The sequence below is a fragment of the Bufo gargarizans genome, chromosome 2, assembly GCF_014858855.1.
Source record: "Bufo gargarizans isolate SCDJY-AF-19 chromosome 2, ASM1485885v1, whole genome shotgun sequence".
Lineage (NCBI taxonomy): Eukaryota > Metazoa > Chordata > Amphibia > Anura > Bufonidae > Bufo > Bufo gargarizans.
Window position 1 is genome coordinate 313100673 of NC_058081.1, and position 19148 is coordinate 313119820.

General features: G+C 43.0%; 1 protein-coding gene across 1 annotated transcript in view; it reads left to right on the plus strand.

Moving 5' to 3' along the window:
• Window positions 1-13153, plus strand: part of NTS (neurotensin) — an 80591-nt gene extending 67438 nt beyond the window's left edge. Inside the window, exon 4 of the mRNA XM_044277223.1 lies at window positions 13004-13153. Coding sequence (XP_044133158.1) covers window positions 13004-13153 — 150 coding nt within the window. The remainder of the gene's footprint in view (window positions 1-13003) is intronic.
• Window positions 13154-19148: the final 5995 nt, after the last annotated feature.

The window sequence follows — 19148 nt, forward strand, 5'->3', positions numbered from 1 at the left end:
GGGGAGGAATTTAAAGAGATGCAATCAGTCCAACTACATGACAGCTGAGAGAGGCTAACGAGATGAGGAACTGAAAACCAAAAACAAAGAAAACTCAAGGGGGAGGTTCTGAAAGGCTTCTGTCAGAGCTTCTCAGCTGTCTGGTTGTGACAGTACCCCTCCCTCTACGAGTGGACTCCGGACACTCAGAGCCCACCTTCTCAGGATGGGACCTATGGAAATCCCTGATGAGACGAGTGGCCTTAATGTCCGTCACTGGGACCCACATCCTCTCCTCAGGACCATAACTCTCCCAATTAACGAGGTACTGGAGAGAACCGCGGACAAGACGAGAATCCACAATCCTAGAGACCTGAAATTCAAGATTCCCATCAACCATAATCGGAGGAGGAGGCAAAGGCGAGGGTACAATGGGTTGAACATAAGGTTTCAATAAGGACTTATGAAAAACATTATGGATCTTCCAAGTCTGAGGAAGATCAAGACGGTAGGCAACAGGATTGATGACAGACAGGATTTTGTAAGGCCCAATAAACCTAGGACCCAACTTCCAGGAGGGAACCTTCAATTTGATATTCTTGGTAGACAACCGCACCAGATCACCAACATTCAGGTCTGGACCAGGCACACGTCTCTTATCTGCCACACGCTTATATCTCTCACTCATGCTCTTAAGATTATCCTGAATTTTTTGCCAAATAGATGACAAAGACGAGGAGAATCTGTCCTCATCAGGTAAACCAGAAGACCCCTCTCCCGAGAAAGTCCCAAACTGCGGATGAAACCCATATGCACCAAAAAATGGTGACTTATCAGAGGACTCCTGACGACGGTTATTTAAAGCAAACTCAGCAAGGGACAAAAAAGAACACCAATCCTCCTGATTCTCCGCCACAAAACAGCGCAGATATGTCTCCAGATTCTGATTGACGCGCTCTGTCTGGCCATTCTGCGGGTGGAAAGCAGAAGAGAATGACAACCAAACCCCCAAGCGAGAACAGAAAGCCTTCCAGAATCTGGAAACAAACTGCGTGCCCCTATCAGAGACTATGTCTGAAGGAATACCATGCAATTTGACAATGTGATCAATAAATGCCTGCATCAGTGTCTTAGCATTGGGCAAACCAGGAAAAGGGATGAAATGCACCATTTTGCTAAAACGGTCCACCACCACCAGAATCACAGTCTTCCCCGAGGAACGAGGCAGGTCCGTTATGAAGTCCATGGACAGATGTGTCCAAGGACGGGAAGGAATGGGTAAGGGAAGGAGAGGATCTGATGGCCGTGAATGAGGGACTTTGGCACGAGCGCAAGTCTCGCAGGCTGCCACAAAACCCTTAACCGACTTACGAAGCGCAGGCCACCAGAATCTCCGAGCGATGAGATCCACTGTGGCCCTTGCCCCCGGGTGCCCAGCAAGGACAGTATCGTGGTGTTCCTTAAAAATCTTGTGTCTTAAAGCGAGAGGCACAAACAACCTCCCAGGAGGACAAAGATCAGGAGCCTCTGACTGGGCTACCTGCACCTCTGCCTCCAATTCAGGAAAAAGAGCAGAGACCACCACACCTTCAGCCAAAATGGGACCCGGGTCTTCAAAATTCCCACCTCCCGGAAAACAACGTGACAGGGCATCTGCCTTCACATTCTTAACCCCAGGGCAGAACGTGACAACAAAATTAAACCTTGAAAAGAACAAAGACCATCTGGCCTGTCTCGAGTTCAGACGCTTGGCTGACTCCAAGTAGGCCAGATTTTTATGGTCAGTAAACACGGTAATAGGGTGTCTGGCTCCCTCTAGCCAATGGCGCCATTCCTCAAAAGCCAACTTGATGGCCAACAATTCCCTATCTCCCACATCGTAATTTCTCTCTGCGGAGGAGAGTTTCTTCGAGAAAAAGGCACGTGGTCGCCATTTGGCAGGAGAGGAACCCTGAGACAAGACCGCACCCACACCCACCTCAGAAGCATCAACCTCAACTATGAAGGGTAGAGAAATATCAGGTTGTACCAAGATGGGAGCGGAAGCAAAACTCTCCTTGATATTAGAAAAGGCCTTACGCGCCTCTACCGACCAGGAAGAAAAATCTACCCCCTTTCTGGTCATATCAGTGAGTGGTTTAACAATAGAGGAATAATTCAAAATAAACTTCCTGTAATAATTGGCAAAGCCTAAAAAACGCATCAGCGCCTTCTGATTCTCAGGAAGCTCCCACTCAAGCACAGCACGGATCTTCTCGGGGTCCATGCGAAAACCAGAAGCGGAGAGAAGAAACCCCAGAAATTGAATTTCTGGAACCGCAAACACACATTTTTCCAGTTTCGCGTATAATTTATTCTCCCGCAGGATGAGCAAGACCTGACGTAAGTGTTCCTTATGAGTTTTGAAATAAGGAGAAAAAATCAAAATGTCATCCAAATACACTAATACAAATTTTCCCATTAAATGATAAAAAATGCTGTTCACAAAATGCTGAAAAACGGCTGGGGCATTCATCAAACCAAAAGGCATAACCAAATTCTCAAAATGGCCCTCAGGGGTATTGAAGGCCGTCTTCCATTTGTCTCCTTCTCTGACCCTGACCAGGTTGTATGCCCCTCTTAGATCTAACTTGGAAAAGACTTTAGCCCCAACAATTTGGTTAAACAGGTCCGGGATCAGAGGAAGCGGATAAGGGTCACAAATAGTGATACTGTTCAGCTCCCTGAAATCCAGACAAGGTCTTAAAGAACCATCTTTTTTCTTAACAAAGAAAAAACCAGCGGCAACAGGTGACTTCGAGGGTCGTATGTGTCCTTTTCTCAGACTCTCAGAGATATAAGCACGCATAGTGACCCTTTCAGGTTGGGAGAGGTTGTATAAACGAGATTTAGGCAGCTTGGTGCCTGGGATGAGATTAATAGGGCAATCGTACTCCCTGTGCGGGGGCAAATCCTTAACTCCACTCTCAGAGAAGACATCCGAAAATTCTGAGAGAAAAGGTGGTACAGTCTTAGTAGAAACCTCAGAAACAGATTCTCTCTGCAAAAGTCACTCCAACCATTTATATGCCTCGCTTGCCAATCAATGGTGGGGTTATGTTTAGTGAGCCAGGGTAGCCCCAACACAAGAGGAGTAGGTAATCCGCTAAGGACGAAACATGACACATCCTCAACATGAGCATCACTCACAATTAAACGAATATTGTGAACTATGCCCTTTAATGATTTTTGAGAAAGTGGAGCAGAATCAATAGCAAAAACAGGAATATCCTTTCCCAAAGTGCATACCTGGAAACCATGAGTTATCGCAAATTGATTATCAATGAGATTGACAGCTGCTCCACTATCTACAAAAATCTCACAAAAAATGTTCTTGCTCTCTAGCGCCACCCTGGCAGGCAGGACAAAACGGGAACTACAAGCAAACGGAAAACCTTCAATTTCCGCCTCAACCCTGCCAATAGTAACAGATGGAACATTTTTAAAAGATTTTTTCCTTTTTGTTTCTTTATTACTCCCAGAAAACTGCCTGAATCTCCTAGAGGGACAAACATTTGCCAAATGATTTATACCTCCACAACAAAAACAAACCTTCCCATGAGGGCTGAATCTTCTATTGTCAGAGGCAATCAACCCCAGCTGCATGGGCTCCAGCTCAGAAGGGGTTGACAGCGACTGAGACCCCTGCGCACAGAATGAGACCGCTGCACTGTCCTGGGACTGAGTATGACAGGAAGGAGAGATCTCTCCTCTCTCTCTAAGATGCATGTCAATACGAACGGCCTGAGACATAGCAGAGTCCAAGGAGATAGGCCTCTCATGAAAGGCTCTGAAAGACCATGGCAAAATTGACTTCGGAGTGCAGCATCATTCCAACCAGTATCAGCTGCCCATCTCCGAAATTCTGAGCAGTATATCTCTGCGGATTGATTACCCTGGCATAATAGACGTAGTTTAGACTCAGCCAAAGCAACACGATCCGGATCATCATATATCTGACCCAGGGCTAAAAAGAATTCATCCACTGAACGGAGGGGCCGTGCCCCCACTGGCAGCGAAAAAGCCCACGACTGAGCGTTACCCCTGAGCAGCGATATAATGATCCCCACCCTCCGTTCCTCATCACCAGAGGAATGGGGAAGAAGGCGAAAATGGAGTTTGCAAGCCTCTCTGAAATGCACAAAATTCGCACTACCCCCAGAGAACGTATCCGGGAGCAAGATCTTAGGCTCAGAACAAAGTCCATGAACGCAAGCTGAACCGGTCACTAGAAACTGAGAAAGAGTCTTACGGAGATCAGCTACCTCCAATGAAAGACCCTGGAAGCGTTCAGTCAAAAGTGAAACCGGATCCATGCTTGAGACGGTTTTGGCGGTTTATAATGTCACGGAAGGTGTACAGGAAACAAGACAATGCAAAATGAATATATGACTCACTGGATCCAAAACTAAGGAACAAAAAGGGAGACCCCTGCATCAGACCTGGCTCTCTCCCTTACTGCTCAGCCTATGCGATAATCCCAATGGTGGATGATCGCATATCCTCGTACCTCGACTATATAACACCTGAACACCCTACAATAGTGAAGGGACACGACCACCGGCTCCCTACACTAGACACGGAGGGAGTCAGGGTCACCTGGGATCCAGCAAACAGAAAATCACAAATTAATGTACAACACTTAACTTGTAGAAGACTGGGAAATAGGATCAGCATGCACACACACTCCAGGAAGTTGTATAAGCCGCACACTAATGCATTATGGGGAGGAATTTAAAGGGATGCAATCAGTCCAACTACATGACAGCTGAGAGAGGCTATCGAGATGAACTGAAAACCAAAAACAAAGAAAACTCAATTAGGACGTTCTGAAAGGCTTCTGTCAGAGCTTCTCAGCTGTCTGGTTGTGACAACTGCCCATGGATGCCACCTGGCTGCTGCATGGGGACTCAGGAGAAAGAGAGAACTCCTGTTGTGGTAGCTGGCTGCCACCTCTATTTGTCCACGGGATGGGGGGATGCAGCTTCATGTTGTTCAGTGCAGCTGTGGTGTCTACAGATCTATTACAGCTTAAATTTACTCTGATAACTCTGATAACATGTTATAGTGCCATCTTGTGCCAAAAGCCATTGAAATATATTGAAAGAGTTATTAACTTTTTTGTTCCATTTTTTACTTAACACGTTAACCATCAAGTTTAGCTTGGCTGCATCTGTATGTTTGTGTTTGCCTGCCTGCATTTTATTTTGCTCTTGCACAGCTTGCACAATGAATGCCTTTGTCTTCTAGCAGGATGGAGAAAAAATGCCAGACAAATATACTCGTTCAACAGGTAGAGGAAGGCTCAGCTTTGCTCTAGCTCATTGTGGACCTAACCCACCCACAGCATCAGCAGCCTCACTAGATGCAGGAGCAGACATGGCCCTGGCTGTTTTTTGGAAGGTGTGTGGCCTCTGCTCTTTATTGCTGTCGTCATCACCATCCACCTTTGATGTTGCCTCCTCTCCAGCACCTTGATCCAGTTCCTAGGTCCTGCCAGCACAGAATCATTGGAGTCCTCACCCTTCCTGCCGCTTCTATTAAACTGTGGGATATCATTGTGGGTTATTTTTCCCCCTCCCCTGCTTTGCCCCAACTACCACTGTCACTGTCCAAATACCGCGGTTATGGGTGCCACTACCACCACCAACACCTCTATGCCTGGGGTCTGAAGCCTCCGCCACCTCCTTCACATGGCAGTACAAATGTTGCTCTCATGCAATTCATCAACAGGGAGACTCTCTTGACTATCTGCTGTAGAGTGTGGTGGGGTTTTCTTGCCACTTCTTATGAAAAAAGAAGGCACCCCACTAGGAAAGGTCAGTAAAGAGAGAGGACTCCATTGAATGGCTTCTCTAGGGCTGAAAGGAGGAGGATCAGGAGGAACACTGTTACTAGTGTTGATCAAGTACCAAAATGCTCGTGTGCTCGTTCCGAACACACAGGTATGCTCGAGTGCTCTACCAAGCCCCCGAGCATAATGGAAGTCAATGGGAGAACCCCAGGCACCCCCTGCTCGGAAGAGAAGAGGGTGTCTGGTTCACAAAAAAAGTTAGAAATTGATGGAAACCCCATCAAAATGGTTTTGAAACAGCATTAAGAGGATGGCTGGATGCATCTTGGACTCCAATTATCTATAACATACAATAGACAAACACACAAAGACTATATGCCAAAAGTCAGATATGTGGAAGCCAACAATCTATCCATGAGACAGATAACAGTCAGCATACCTTACAATGGCAGCCTTGTGCACTATGAGACATTCCAAACCAGCTCTCATCTGACTGAGAGGCAGTAAGTCTCAAAATTGCTTCACATCTGTTGGATGACTTGGGTGGACCTGTGCACCTAGATCAATATCATTAGGGTGACAAAAAGTTTTCTGATTGTCCTAACATAATATTCAATAACTTTTCTGTACAGTTTTGTCATGTAAAAATGAATTTGCATAAACATGGTTATATGGGAAAGAAATGCAAATGAGCAGAATCTGCCTTGTTTTTCAGCTGAATAACCATTTGCATGGAAAATTTGCGATCTACACTACTCATGAACAGTGCCATCCATTGGATTCATAGCCTGTATATTGGTGTACTATATGGTGTACTATATTGATCACCTATATGCTGGATTAATTACATTGACTAACTCCCCCCCTCCCCCCCCCCAAGCCGATTTGGTCCAAACTGGTTTGCTCATCCTTGTGTGTTGGACAGAACTTGGGAGCTAAGAAGAAAATTACATTAGAGGAGGAGGGTTGTGGTCGGGGCATCAAAAAATACTAGAAACAATGTACTGCCAAAAATACTGGCAGGGACAAATCTGCTTCCATTGTGGTCAGCTAGAGAACTGATGATACAGCTGATACAGCTGATACAGACTCAAAATGTGTTAGTTCTAGGCTAAACTCGACTGCCTCTAGATTTGTATGAGCAACTCCCATATGGTGGTTTTTCTCTCCCATATAGTGTTTCCTCTACAAGTCCAGCAGACAAAACCACAGCTGTTTGCAAGATCTGCAAAACTAGATTAAACCCTGGGTATTCAAACACAAACATAGGTACCAGGGCTCTAATGCAGCACATAAGTTGGCATCACCAGATCCTGTGGGAAAATAGAACTGTCCAGCATTCTGAATCAAAACTAGTCTGTCCTCCTTCCCCTGATATTCTTTGTGGCAGTCAGCCTGCATCTCCAAGTAGTACAGTGACCTTATCATCAGCTGCTTTTTCTCCTGCTAAAGTATGTATAATACTGGCCGATAGTCCGGCAGTTAATCGCTAAGAAGTGTTAGTAGGAACTCTTGTTAGCAATGATCTGGCAGTGTAATACTGCCACCAATTACTCAATGAACAAGCAAATGCTAGTTCATTGAGCAATCAGGATTTTTAACCATGCTTAAAAATCATTGTTTGCCAGCAAACAACAATTCAGTGTGGGGATGAGTGATGCCATTAGGAATCATTCCTCCCCATACTGTGGAGGAGATCTATGTAGGTAATAGCAGTGCTCTCCTCCACTAGTGATCAGGTGATTTCTAGGAAGGAACGATTCCCTCCTGACAGTCATCTGCCTGATCTTTTAATCTAATAAGCCACTTAGGCCCCTTTCACATGGGCGAGATTTCCGCGCGGGTGCAATGCGTGAGGTGAACGCATTGCACCCGCACTGAATCCGGACCCATTCATTTCTATGGGGCTGTGCACATGAGCGGTGATTTTCACGCATCACTTGTGCGTTGCGTGAAAATCGCAGCATGCTCATCTTTGTGCGTGGCCCCATAGGAATGAATGGAGTTGCGTGAAAATCGCAAGTATCCGCAAGCAAGTGCGCATGCAGTGCGATTTTCACGCACGGTTGCTAGGTGACGATTGGGATGGGGACCCGATCATTATTATTTTCCCTTATAACATGGTTATAAGGGAAAATAATAGCATTCTGAATACAGATGCATAGTGCAATAGGGCTGGAGGGGTTAAAAAAAAAAGAAAAATAATTTATCTCACCTTAATCCACTTGTTCGCGCAGCCGGCATCTCTTCTGTCTTGCTCTGTGAGGAATAGGACCTTTAATGACGTCACTACATTCATCACATGGTCCGTCACATTATCCATCACCATAGTGTGACGGACCATGTGATGAGCGTAGTGACGTCATTAAAGGTCCTATTCCTCACAGAGCAAGACAGAAGAGATGCCGGCTGCGCGAACAAGTGGATTAAGGTGAGATAAATTATTTTTCTTTTTTTTTTAACCCCTCCAGCCCTATTGTACTATGTATTCAGAATGCTATTGTTTTCCCTTATAACCATGTTATAAGGGGAAATAATACAATCTACACTACAACTAACCCAAACCTGAACTTCTGTGAAGAAGTTCGGGTCTGGGTACCACAGTCAGTTTTTTATCACGCGTGTGCAAAACACATTGCACCCGCGCGATAAAAACTGAACATCGGAACGCAATCGCAGTCATAACTGATTGCAATTGCGTTCCTACTTGTGCGGGTTTGCCGCAATGCACAGGGATGCATCCGGACCTAATCCGGACAAGCTCGTCTGCAAGGGACCTTAGACTCCTACTCTTCATTGTCCTCTGCTCCATCATGATACATCCATAACAGAATGTGTGCCCATGAGAAACCTATTCTCAACCACCAATTAGCTTATTTGCAAGCTGAACCCTCACCTGGCTAAGATGCTGGCAGTTTAGTTGCTGCCTTGCCTCTTAGTTGAAGTAATGGTGGCGCAGATCTGCACCTTCTCCAAAATTAAATTTTGCTGGATGATATTCATACTTTTGCCCAGCTGTCCATTTTATTTTATTTTTTTCAAGGGAACTATATCAAATTGGCAAGCCAGTATGGACCCTGGGAGCTTCTGCTATGGTCAGGGACAGTACCTGTTTTTCATGGTCCACTGGCTCAATGTTTTTCTTGGCAAGGCTGCACAGCAACAGCTAGGCCAAATCCTATCAGCACCTCCATGTTTATCTTATACTCACCTTCTCCTTTAAGGACATCCTTCTGTCCCCAAAAGCAACAACAATCTTACTGTCTCCCCACCAAATCCAACAATGCAAGGTGGTTAATAACTATGGCTGAACCACTGTGGCTGTGCTGCATTTTGGGGAAATAACAAATGCTCCCTGCCTGATGGATGTAATAATACTAGTCATGTAATGCTTTTTTTAAAAGTACACTAGCTAACAGAATGTACTGATGATGTCCAAGAGCTTGTCATCGCATTGCAGCCATTCTTATGTGGCTCCTGGACTTGCTGCATAAACTATGTCATCTCCCTAATATTATCTTAGAACAGATGCTCACGATAATGCAACAATGGATGACGACAGAAGAAGAACAGCTTATGCATCTTGCTGTCTACTCTGTAGCTTTCGGGGACCTACAATGAGTAAGTCCCGTGGAGGAGAAGAAGGAGGTTAAAGAGCTGCCACTGTTGGAGGAGAGGTGGTGGTAGAGGAGGAGGATAATGATGACGACAATGACACCGGATACAACACCCGATCTTCTCAGTGGAGGGCGGAGCCAGAAATAACTAGGTCCTCTGGCATGCTGGCTAAAATGGCAAGCTGTATGCTTGCTTTCTTGTGTGCAGACAGACGTATCATTCACATGAAGCAATCTGATCATTACTGGATAGCCATGTTTTCAGATCCTTACTATTAAAGCTAAATGGGGTAATGTGGGAGGGCAAATTACTTGATTACCAGTGAACACTGTGTATGAAGCTTGCCAGTTCAGTACCATTAACATGATGGAGAAATGTTTCAATGTGCTATGTCAGCCGGAGGCAAATCAGCAAATGGAGTCCTACAGCAGCAACATGGACTCTGTCCTTTCAAAGGCACTTACTGTGTTCCACAATCCCATGGGCTTTTGGGCAGACAGACTGGAACCGTTTTCTGAACTGGCCCAAGTTTAATCTCAGAGAGGCCTTTCAGAGCGGCTGGGGGCATTTTGGCATCCAAACAGATGAAATTGCCCTCCACCAGTGTACAAAAACATCACTTTTGTCAAAATGAATGAAGCATGGATCTGATTCATACTCCTTCATCTTAGGCCGATCAATAGATCTGCTCTTGCTGACAATGCCCTAAAATGCCACTACCAAAATTGGCCAACACAGCTGCTATACTATGCTGCTAATCCGCTACTGCCAATTCTATTACGACTACTGCCATTGCTATTACTGCTACATAGAGACTACTACTACAATCCCTAAACAGCTGCACACACATCTACTGCCATGTTCCATGCTGTGCTGTTACTGATGCCATTTTTATTGTGGCCACATGCCACTATTACCCTACTCTCTCCACGTCCACACTATAATGCTGCTGTGCCGAATTAAGAGGGAGAATGATTCCAGACTCATTAAAGTATAACTAAACCTTTATAATAAATTTTTATATAATGTCCCTAATGCCCCAATAAAACTTTTTCTAATATTCATTATTTATTAATTTTGTACTTTTATTACACTTTTACTTCCCTAAAGCGCACCATTCACTGTGCGCTTAAAAATCAGTTCTCTGTACACTCCTGACTGCTCCGCGGTGTATGGAGTACGGACTGTGAAATTTATGAATAAGACCGCAGCAGCGCTGTGAGTATGGGCAGGAGCGCACATTGCTGCTCCTGCCTGTGCTTCCCGGAGGATTACTAGCTCCTGGCATAGTACATAGGTACAGATTTAGCGGAGAGGACTCCTGTTTCTGCTTGATCCGCTAAGCTAAGAGAACTGCATGTCAGCTCTTAACTTAGCAGAGCAGGAAGAAACAGGAGCCCGCTCCACTCAGCTAATCCTGGCATAGTACATGGGTACAGGGTACCCATGTGCTATGCTAGGAGTTAGTAATCCTAACTCCTGCCCGTACTCACAGCGCTGCTGTGGCCCCATTCATAAATTACACACTTCGCACTTAGCAGTCAGCTGTGTACAGAGAACTAAGCTTAAGCGCACAGTGAACAGTGTGCTTTAGGTAGGGAAAAGACTGAGAAAAATACTAAATTAATTAATAAAGTATATTGGAAAAAGTTTTATTAGAGCATTAGGGACATCATATAAAAATTTGTTATAAAAGTTTTGTTTTTCTTTAAGAACAATCCATTGTTTCTTTTGACAATTAACACTTGTGCATATATAAATACGGCAGGCATTCTGCCACTGTTAACGCATCATTTTTGGACACTTGTGCAGATTGAGCCACTTCTGACATTTACATGTGTGTTTATGAACAGGAGCAAGGATGCTTGGCACTAACAAGCCACACTCTTTTTCCCATAACACTCTGTGTTTATATGCCATCTGCTCTGAATAATACGAAAAAGCATAAACACATGCAATGGCGCTGTGTTTTTTAAACACACTGTTTGCGAGCACTGTCAAACATGCTTTTACCCAGAGAGATATATATATATGTCAGTGTCACTCTGACATTATTTGCTACTGCTGTCATTGCATTCAAGAGCTTAAAAGGAAGGTAGGAGGAGAAAGCAAAAAATTGTAAAAACAATTTAACAAAAAATCTGAGCCCTAGGAGCCTAGAAGTGTTTTTTTAGAAGGTGTTTTTTTATGTACCGAATCAGATAGAAAAAAGGGATCACAACAAGTAAATGCAACAAGTAATCCCTCTATCACATATAGCATGTGATAGAGGGATTACTTGTTACATTTACTTGCTGTGATCCCTTTTTTATAGAGTTTGTGTTTACTAACAGTGGACACAGCCATTCAAGTGACTAATTTATATGTATGTATACATCTCTGCTTACGGCCCAATTCTAGGGTATTGATGGTTATTTCCTTCATGTTTACAGAGATATGCACTTGCACTTTGATACGATTTGGATATTTGTGTGATTTTTGTATACATCAGTGTAGCTAGTGTGTATTTCAGCCAATAGTGGTTGTTTTTTATTGTCCTCCACCTACTGGTCTATTGTGTTATGTCCCCTCAGGTGTAGTCCACTTTGTCATCCGATGTATCACATCTAATATTTTATAACAATCATTCAAAAAACCCATTTAGTCTCAGTTTATCTTTGGTTCGTTTATGTTGATGTACACTGAGTGGGTACGTTATTTTAGGGTACTCTTTTCACATAGGATCACTATATGTGAATGTAAATCTATGTGTATTTTGCGACCGATATTGATTAACCTCTTTAAATGTAGAATATCACATTTTGGGCCCTGAATATAACTTCCTGGGCCCAAGACCTGAATGTTTTAGCTTATTAATCCCCCAGCTTTGCGCCAGAATTTCAAGACAATATTCAGATGCAATTTGGCACATATTGTTGCTGTTAAAAGCCATGATCCTTTCCAGTCAAGCCATACCCATTTTCCAAGTCATTCATCCCTGTCCAAAAGGCACAAAAAGTGTTTAAAACCCTTAATTAATTTGGTATAAGGCAAATCATGTTTCAATCTGAGCAAGAATTCTGGTGTATTTGAAATAGGAAGTCTTTACCATTGTTTTAAATATTCGCTCATTAGGATCACCTTACCTATTGCATCCACATAAGGGGGAGTTTATAATCAAACATTATACACAATTAATCTATTTGTGGATAGATATGTTTTAGTTTTTGGATCTCATCAGCAGAATGCATGCCATAGCTATATGATTTGACATAGGCATCACCTGATTGGAATGGAAGCAGGATCAACTAAGATCTGTTGAGACTTCAGACAATGCTCCCATGAAAATATACAACTAACTATCCTTAAAAGGGAAGAAACTGTTAATAAATTGTCTTTTTCCATTTTACGGTCTACAATTTCTACTGTCAATATAGCCATTGTCTTCTCAATTACAAATAACAATGAGCTCAATTACAAATAACAATATTATACTTACTGACATCCCCATTTTGGCAGTATAAGGTATCAGGCAAACTATATTTTTGAATTGTCAGTTTAATGAAATCTCTGCAACTTTTTGTTTTCTTTCAGATGCTTCAACGGGATTACCTTGAACCCAGCAGTTCAAACAGTGAAAATGAAGATATTGTAAAGAGGAAAACCCCTTATATTTTCAAAAGACAGTCCATTGTAAGCAAAGCCAGGAGACCCTACATACTGAAAAGAGGTTCTTATTACTGACAAATTCAATATGACTCGCTAAGATGTGCTTATGTGATTTATGGTTATTTTACTTAAAATTAAAGTTATATTTGTGCCATAAATAAATTGAAATATAATTGTCATTAATATAAAGTAAATGTATATTATTCATGTTGTTTGTTAAATGTGATTTTTATATACATAACATCATTTGAACTTTTAAATTTTGAAAAATAAATACCCTTTATCTGCATTATGTTCATTCAAAAACTGAATCTGAAGCAATATTGGTTCTTGATGGTCACAGTATTGGACTGTTTCTGAGCATTCTAAGGAAAATGCATACTAAAAGTGATATAAAAAATCATATTACTACTTTAAAACATATTTCCCATAAGCATATGAATAACAAAAATAAAAAAAGCATACAAGGTTCTTTGCTGTACATTTACCCCTTCCATACACAGCCAGTTTCCACCTTTGTGCCACAGTCTAATTTTGCAAGTCTGACAAGTGTCATTTTATTTGGTAATAACATTAGAATGCTTTTACTTATCCAAATGATTCCGAGACAGTTTTTGGGATATATTTTACTTCATGATAGTGGTAAATTTGGGTTAATATTTTAGCCTTCTTTATAAAAAGAAATTGCAAAATGTACTGAAATTTTGGAAAAATGGGCAATTTTTAAATTAACACTAACCATATTCCCCAATTTATGTTGGCATCATGTAACGGACGGTGGCTGTGGACCCACTGTGCCAACTAACAAGTTTGACTTTGGGCTGAACCTAAGGGTATAATCCCAGTTCCCTGGGTCCACAACAGCTACAGGGCAGACAGCAAGATGCATTAGCTGTTCTTTCACTGTCCTTCCCTGCTGCATGAGCATCAGTGTTTGTTCTAAGATAAATCTAAGGGGGAAGACATAATTCATGCTGGAGTTGTACCTGGTGACAAACTTTGTGGCCTCTTTGAAGGGCTTCAGCACCCAACAGGCATTTTGGATGAGCTGCCACTCCCTGACCTACTCCCTGTCACTGAGGTGATCAGGTGCATGACAAAATCGCTCACAGCTTCTCCCTGCTCATACAGATGCAATGTTGAATTCCAACGAGCTGGCTTGTCACAGATTAAGAGGTTTAGAGGCATGTTGTTCTGTCACTGCAAGTCCAAGAGTGTTCCTCACCATGTAAGAATGGCTGAAATGCTTGCACAGTCTTCTGGACTTTGCGAGCACCTTGAGAAAGCCAGTTTACTTATTTAGAAAGTGTTGCATGACTAGGTTGATGATGTGTGCCATGCAGGGAGCATGTGTTATTTTGCCTGATTTCAGGAATGTTGTGCCCATTATTGTTGACCACCTTGCCAAGTTGGATTTGGTAGGGTAACACCTGCTTACCTCTTTGCTGCTTAATGTACTTTAGCAACTGATCACCGGTGTGGCTACTGTCACCCAGGACAATGGGCTCCAACATGGTGTGGAACAGTTTGACTTGCCACATGTGATAGGAAGGATAGTTAGTGCAAACAACACTGTGCCCTGCTGCTGTTGTGGACAGGGAGCATCCATGGTGGAGTAGACAAAGGAGGTGGATAAGTTATTGGTGTGGGAGCCAGGATGACATAAGCGAGGGGGAAGGGGGTCAAAAACACCTGGTCTGATTGCCGGGGTGCTGCCTTGCCACTGCCGCAAACAACATTGATCTAGGGGGCCGTGAGATATATATACTGTCCCTGCCCATAAAAGCGGCTTATGTCAATCATGGCATGAATTAGAGGGAATCACATGAAGGGGCCCATGTTTTCTACCATGTGAGCATACCAGGCAGTGATGGCTTTTTGGGAGAAACAATGCTGGCTAGGTACTGTATCTTTTAGCGAGGCTGCCTGTGAATGCAGCCTTGCTGCTGCAAGGCGGACTTGGAGAAGGAAGTTCTCCCTGTTGTAGTAGCTGGCCCCCTCTTTCGCTTGCCCATGGGATGGGGTCATGCTGCTTCAAGTGGTTCAATAGAGCTGTGGTGCCTATGTTTGTGTTTGTTTGCCCACATCTTATTTAGCTTTTGCACGGCTTGCACAGGGCAATTCTGTCTTCTGGCTGCATAGAGAAAATCTACCAGATAGGAGATATATGCACAGAGCTTGAGGCGGCTGAGCTTGGCTTAGCTGTGACAAAATTTAGGCCTAACCCACAGTGTCAGTGACATCATCAGATCTTGAAGCAGATGTGGCCCTGGCTGCTCTTTATTGCTGCGGCTGCTACACCATCCTCCTCTGATGTAACCTGCTCCTCAGCACCCTGATCTGGCTCCCCGGTCCTGTCTAGCAAACAATTGACATTGGAGATCACTCTTCCTGCTGCTTTTATCAGACATGTGAGATATCATGGTGGGTTTTTTGGACCCCCTCTCTTGCTCTGCATTTAGCCTGACTGCCCCTTTTGCTGCTCCCAACACTAATACTGTGGCCAAAGATTCCTCTACTACCATCATCAACACAGCTATGCATGGGGTCTGTAGTCTCCTCTTCAACCTCATCCTCAGGGCATTGCAAATGTTGAGTGCTCTCACACAAACCATCAACAGAGAGGCTCTCTTGACTATCTGCGATAGGGCATGGTTGGCTTTTCTTACCACTTAATATAGGAAACAGGAAGGCACCCACTAGGAAGGGGCATTGAAGACTCAGAGGACTCCACTAAAAGCCTTCCCTGGGGCTCCAAGCAGGAGGTGCAGCAGGAATGCTTTGAACCCTGGCTCCAAGGTATGGTGTCAGAATCAAAAGTCACTTCCATGCCATTTTGGTATGACTGATAGGAGAAGTGAGCCATCCAATCCACAATCTCATCCTCTTTCTCCTCAACAATAATGTTGCACCTTTCCGAAGGCAGGGATAACTTTGGCCTTCTTGTTTTCTAAACAATTCCTCAACAGTGTGGCATATATTTGTGTATTAACCCTGTGAATGCTAAAGAACTTATTGAGTTTGAGTGGGTAATGGTGATTTCCCATGTTTAAGGCCTCTTTTTCCTAATATGACTAGTGGTGGCAGGCTGGCTGCTATCATCACTTAGATGTGCAGATAGCTAAAGGGGAAAGATTAAGAGTAACTCTGTGGCTCAAAGTTTCAGAGTGGTAGGCGACGTTAAAATCTGGGCGACCCTTTAATCGTGATCCTGAATCGTGATCCTGAAAATCATTGTTGAAAATCTGTGGATAGACCTAAAAAAAAATTGTGCATGCAAGACGTCCAAGAAATCTCACAGAACAAAAAGACTTTTGCAAGTAAAAAACAAAAATCTTGGATGTGTTTACAAGCTGAGATACTTGCCAAATAGAGTGCTACTAGGTACTAACCATAAAGAGAAGAAAGTGACCCCAGAAGTCCCCTAGCATATAAAGCAAGGGCAATGCCCGTATAATGAACAAATATAGGGGGACACCCGAAAGTAAATAACTCGGTACAAGCTCCGAGCATGACGGCAGAAAACAGAAGAAAAGAGCTTAGAGTACCATTAATTAGAAAAATATATACGTTTTTATTAAATACATGATAAAAAACACACATATGGTGAATGCCAAGGACAGGGTAAGGGAGCAGAGGAAAAGAAAACGATCGCCATCCTGGATGGACACACTGGTCACAAAGTATAATGGTCTATCAGTAAGGTTACTGTAAATATGGGAAAAAGACAACTAATAGTGTATGGTACAATGACCAACCCATAGATGCAGACCTGATGGATAATAAATTGTGAACGGTGAGTGGAGATCAAAAAATGGTCAAACGGCCATGGCTATAGTGCATAATATATGGTACAAAAAGCATAGATCATGCAGAGTGTAGACAGTGTACCAATGGATCAACAATGATGGACCAGGCGAAATAGCTCAGCGTTGGCAGCACATAGCCATGGCTGGGAACCTGTGATCAAACACTCACCGATATGGGACCAGATGTGAACAGAAAACCAGGATGGCGCTACCCCAACGCGCGTTTCGGCGTGCCTTCGTCAGGGGGTGGTACTAACCATGCAGGGTGTCCAAAGTTTTGCTTCTCCCCCTTTAGTTTTAAAATGAATATAATGAAAATAAAGAGATAGCTTTTGCTTAAAATGCAAAGAGAATGTGTAATCTTTAACTTGACTTTTGCCAATCCTTTCATCTTCAACTTGCTTAACTGTTCACAGTAACAGTAATTTTTTCACGGGAAATGACATAGGTGTCTCCCAAAAGATAATAAGACGATGTACAAGAGGCATTATTGTGGAAAACAAACATTTCTCAGTTTTTATTTACATTTGAGCAAACTTGCTGGTTGAATAAAAGTAACTTTAAGTCAAAATTTGCCAGGGGTATGAATAATTATGGGCAGCACTGTATATATACTGTGTGTGTATGTATATATATATATATATATATATATATAGACTGGCAGAAGAAGCCCAGGCCTTTACCTGCCACTGTGGGCCCCATAGCAGCTGCTGCAATAGTAGTTCCACCGTGTCCCTGTCTATTGCTAATCTGTAAGTAAACGTCTTGAATGCTAGGTTCCCAATATACATATTTATACAGTTTCCATTGATCTCAAAAGCAGCAATATAAATACGTATTTAGTAGCTCCCCGTAGTGGTGGCTATTAGTGTTGGGTGAGCATGCTCGGCAGAATACTGTGCTCGAGCGCAATGCTCGAGTCTCCTCCCTGCACGTTTGTTGGCTGTGTAGCAGGCAATAAACATGCAGGTAAGTACTGCCATTCACTATCATGCCGTAGCCATATTGGCTGCTGGCATTGCGGTGATTGGCTTACCGGAACGAGTCATCGGGTGCTATGTAGCACCCAATGACACGTGTTCAGCTCAGCATTAGTCAGGGAGAGCTGTAGAGCAGAAGGGTGAGATAGTGTAGGGATTGAAATAGCAATATTTTAGTTTTTATACTTGTTATAGACCCAAAAGTCCTTTTAAGGACTATTGTGTGTGGCAGCAATATATATTTTTTGTGCAACCTGCACTAAATTGCTAAAACTTTTTAGAGACCCAAAAGTCCTTTTTAGTTGTATCTGGCTGCAATATATATTTTTAGCGCAACCTGTGCTAAATAGCTTGCAATTGTTTAGTCGCTGCAGACAGCAAAATTATCTGCGCTACATCTCATGTCTAACGTGTGTGCAGCCCAAAAATATCTGTGACATCCAGTGTACTTTTTCCGTAGATGGTGTCCGCTGTGGACAGTTACATTACCTGCGCTACATTTCCTGTATAATGTTTGCATATCTGAAATATCAGTGACATTCAGTCAAATCTTTTTGCTGCTGGTGACAGCGACATTACATGCGCTACATCTCCAGTATAAAGTTAGCGCATCTGAATTATCAGTGATATTCAGTGTAATTTTTTTGCAGCTGCTCACAGCGACATTATCTGCGCTACATCTCCTGTGTAATGTTTGCCCATCCTAAATATCAGTGACATTACAGGTAATTCAGTGTAATTTTTTTATTAGCCGGTGGTTACAGCGACATTACTTGCGCTATACCTCCTGTATACGTTTATGGATTTTAAATATCAGTGACATTCATTCAGTGTAATTTTTTTTTTAGGCGGTGGTGACAGCGTCATTACTTGCACTATAACTCCTGTATAACATTTAAATATCACTGACATTAATTCAGTGTATTTTTTTTGTCAGTCCGTGGTGACAGCGACATTACTTGCGCTATACCTCCTGTTTAACGTGTGCGCATCCTAAATATCAGTGACATTCATTCAGTGTAATTTTTTATTAGGCGGTGGTGACAGCGACATTACTTGCGCTATACCTCCTGTTTAACGTGTGCTCATCCTAAATATCAGTGACATTCATTCAGTGTAATTTTTTATTAGGCGGTGGTGACAGCGACATTACTTGCGCTATACCTCCTGTTTAACGTGTGCTCATCCTAAATATCAGTGACATTCATTCAGTGAAATTTTTTATTAGGCGGTAGTGACAGCGACATTACTTGCGCTATACCTCCTGTTTAACGTGCGCCC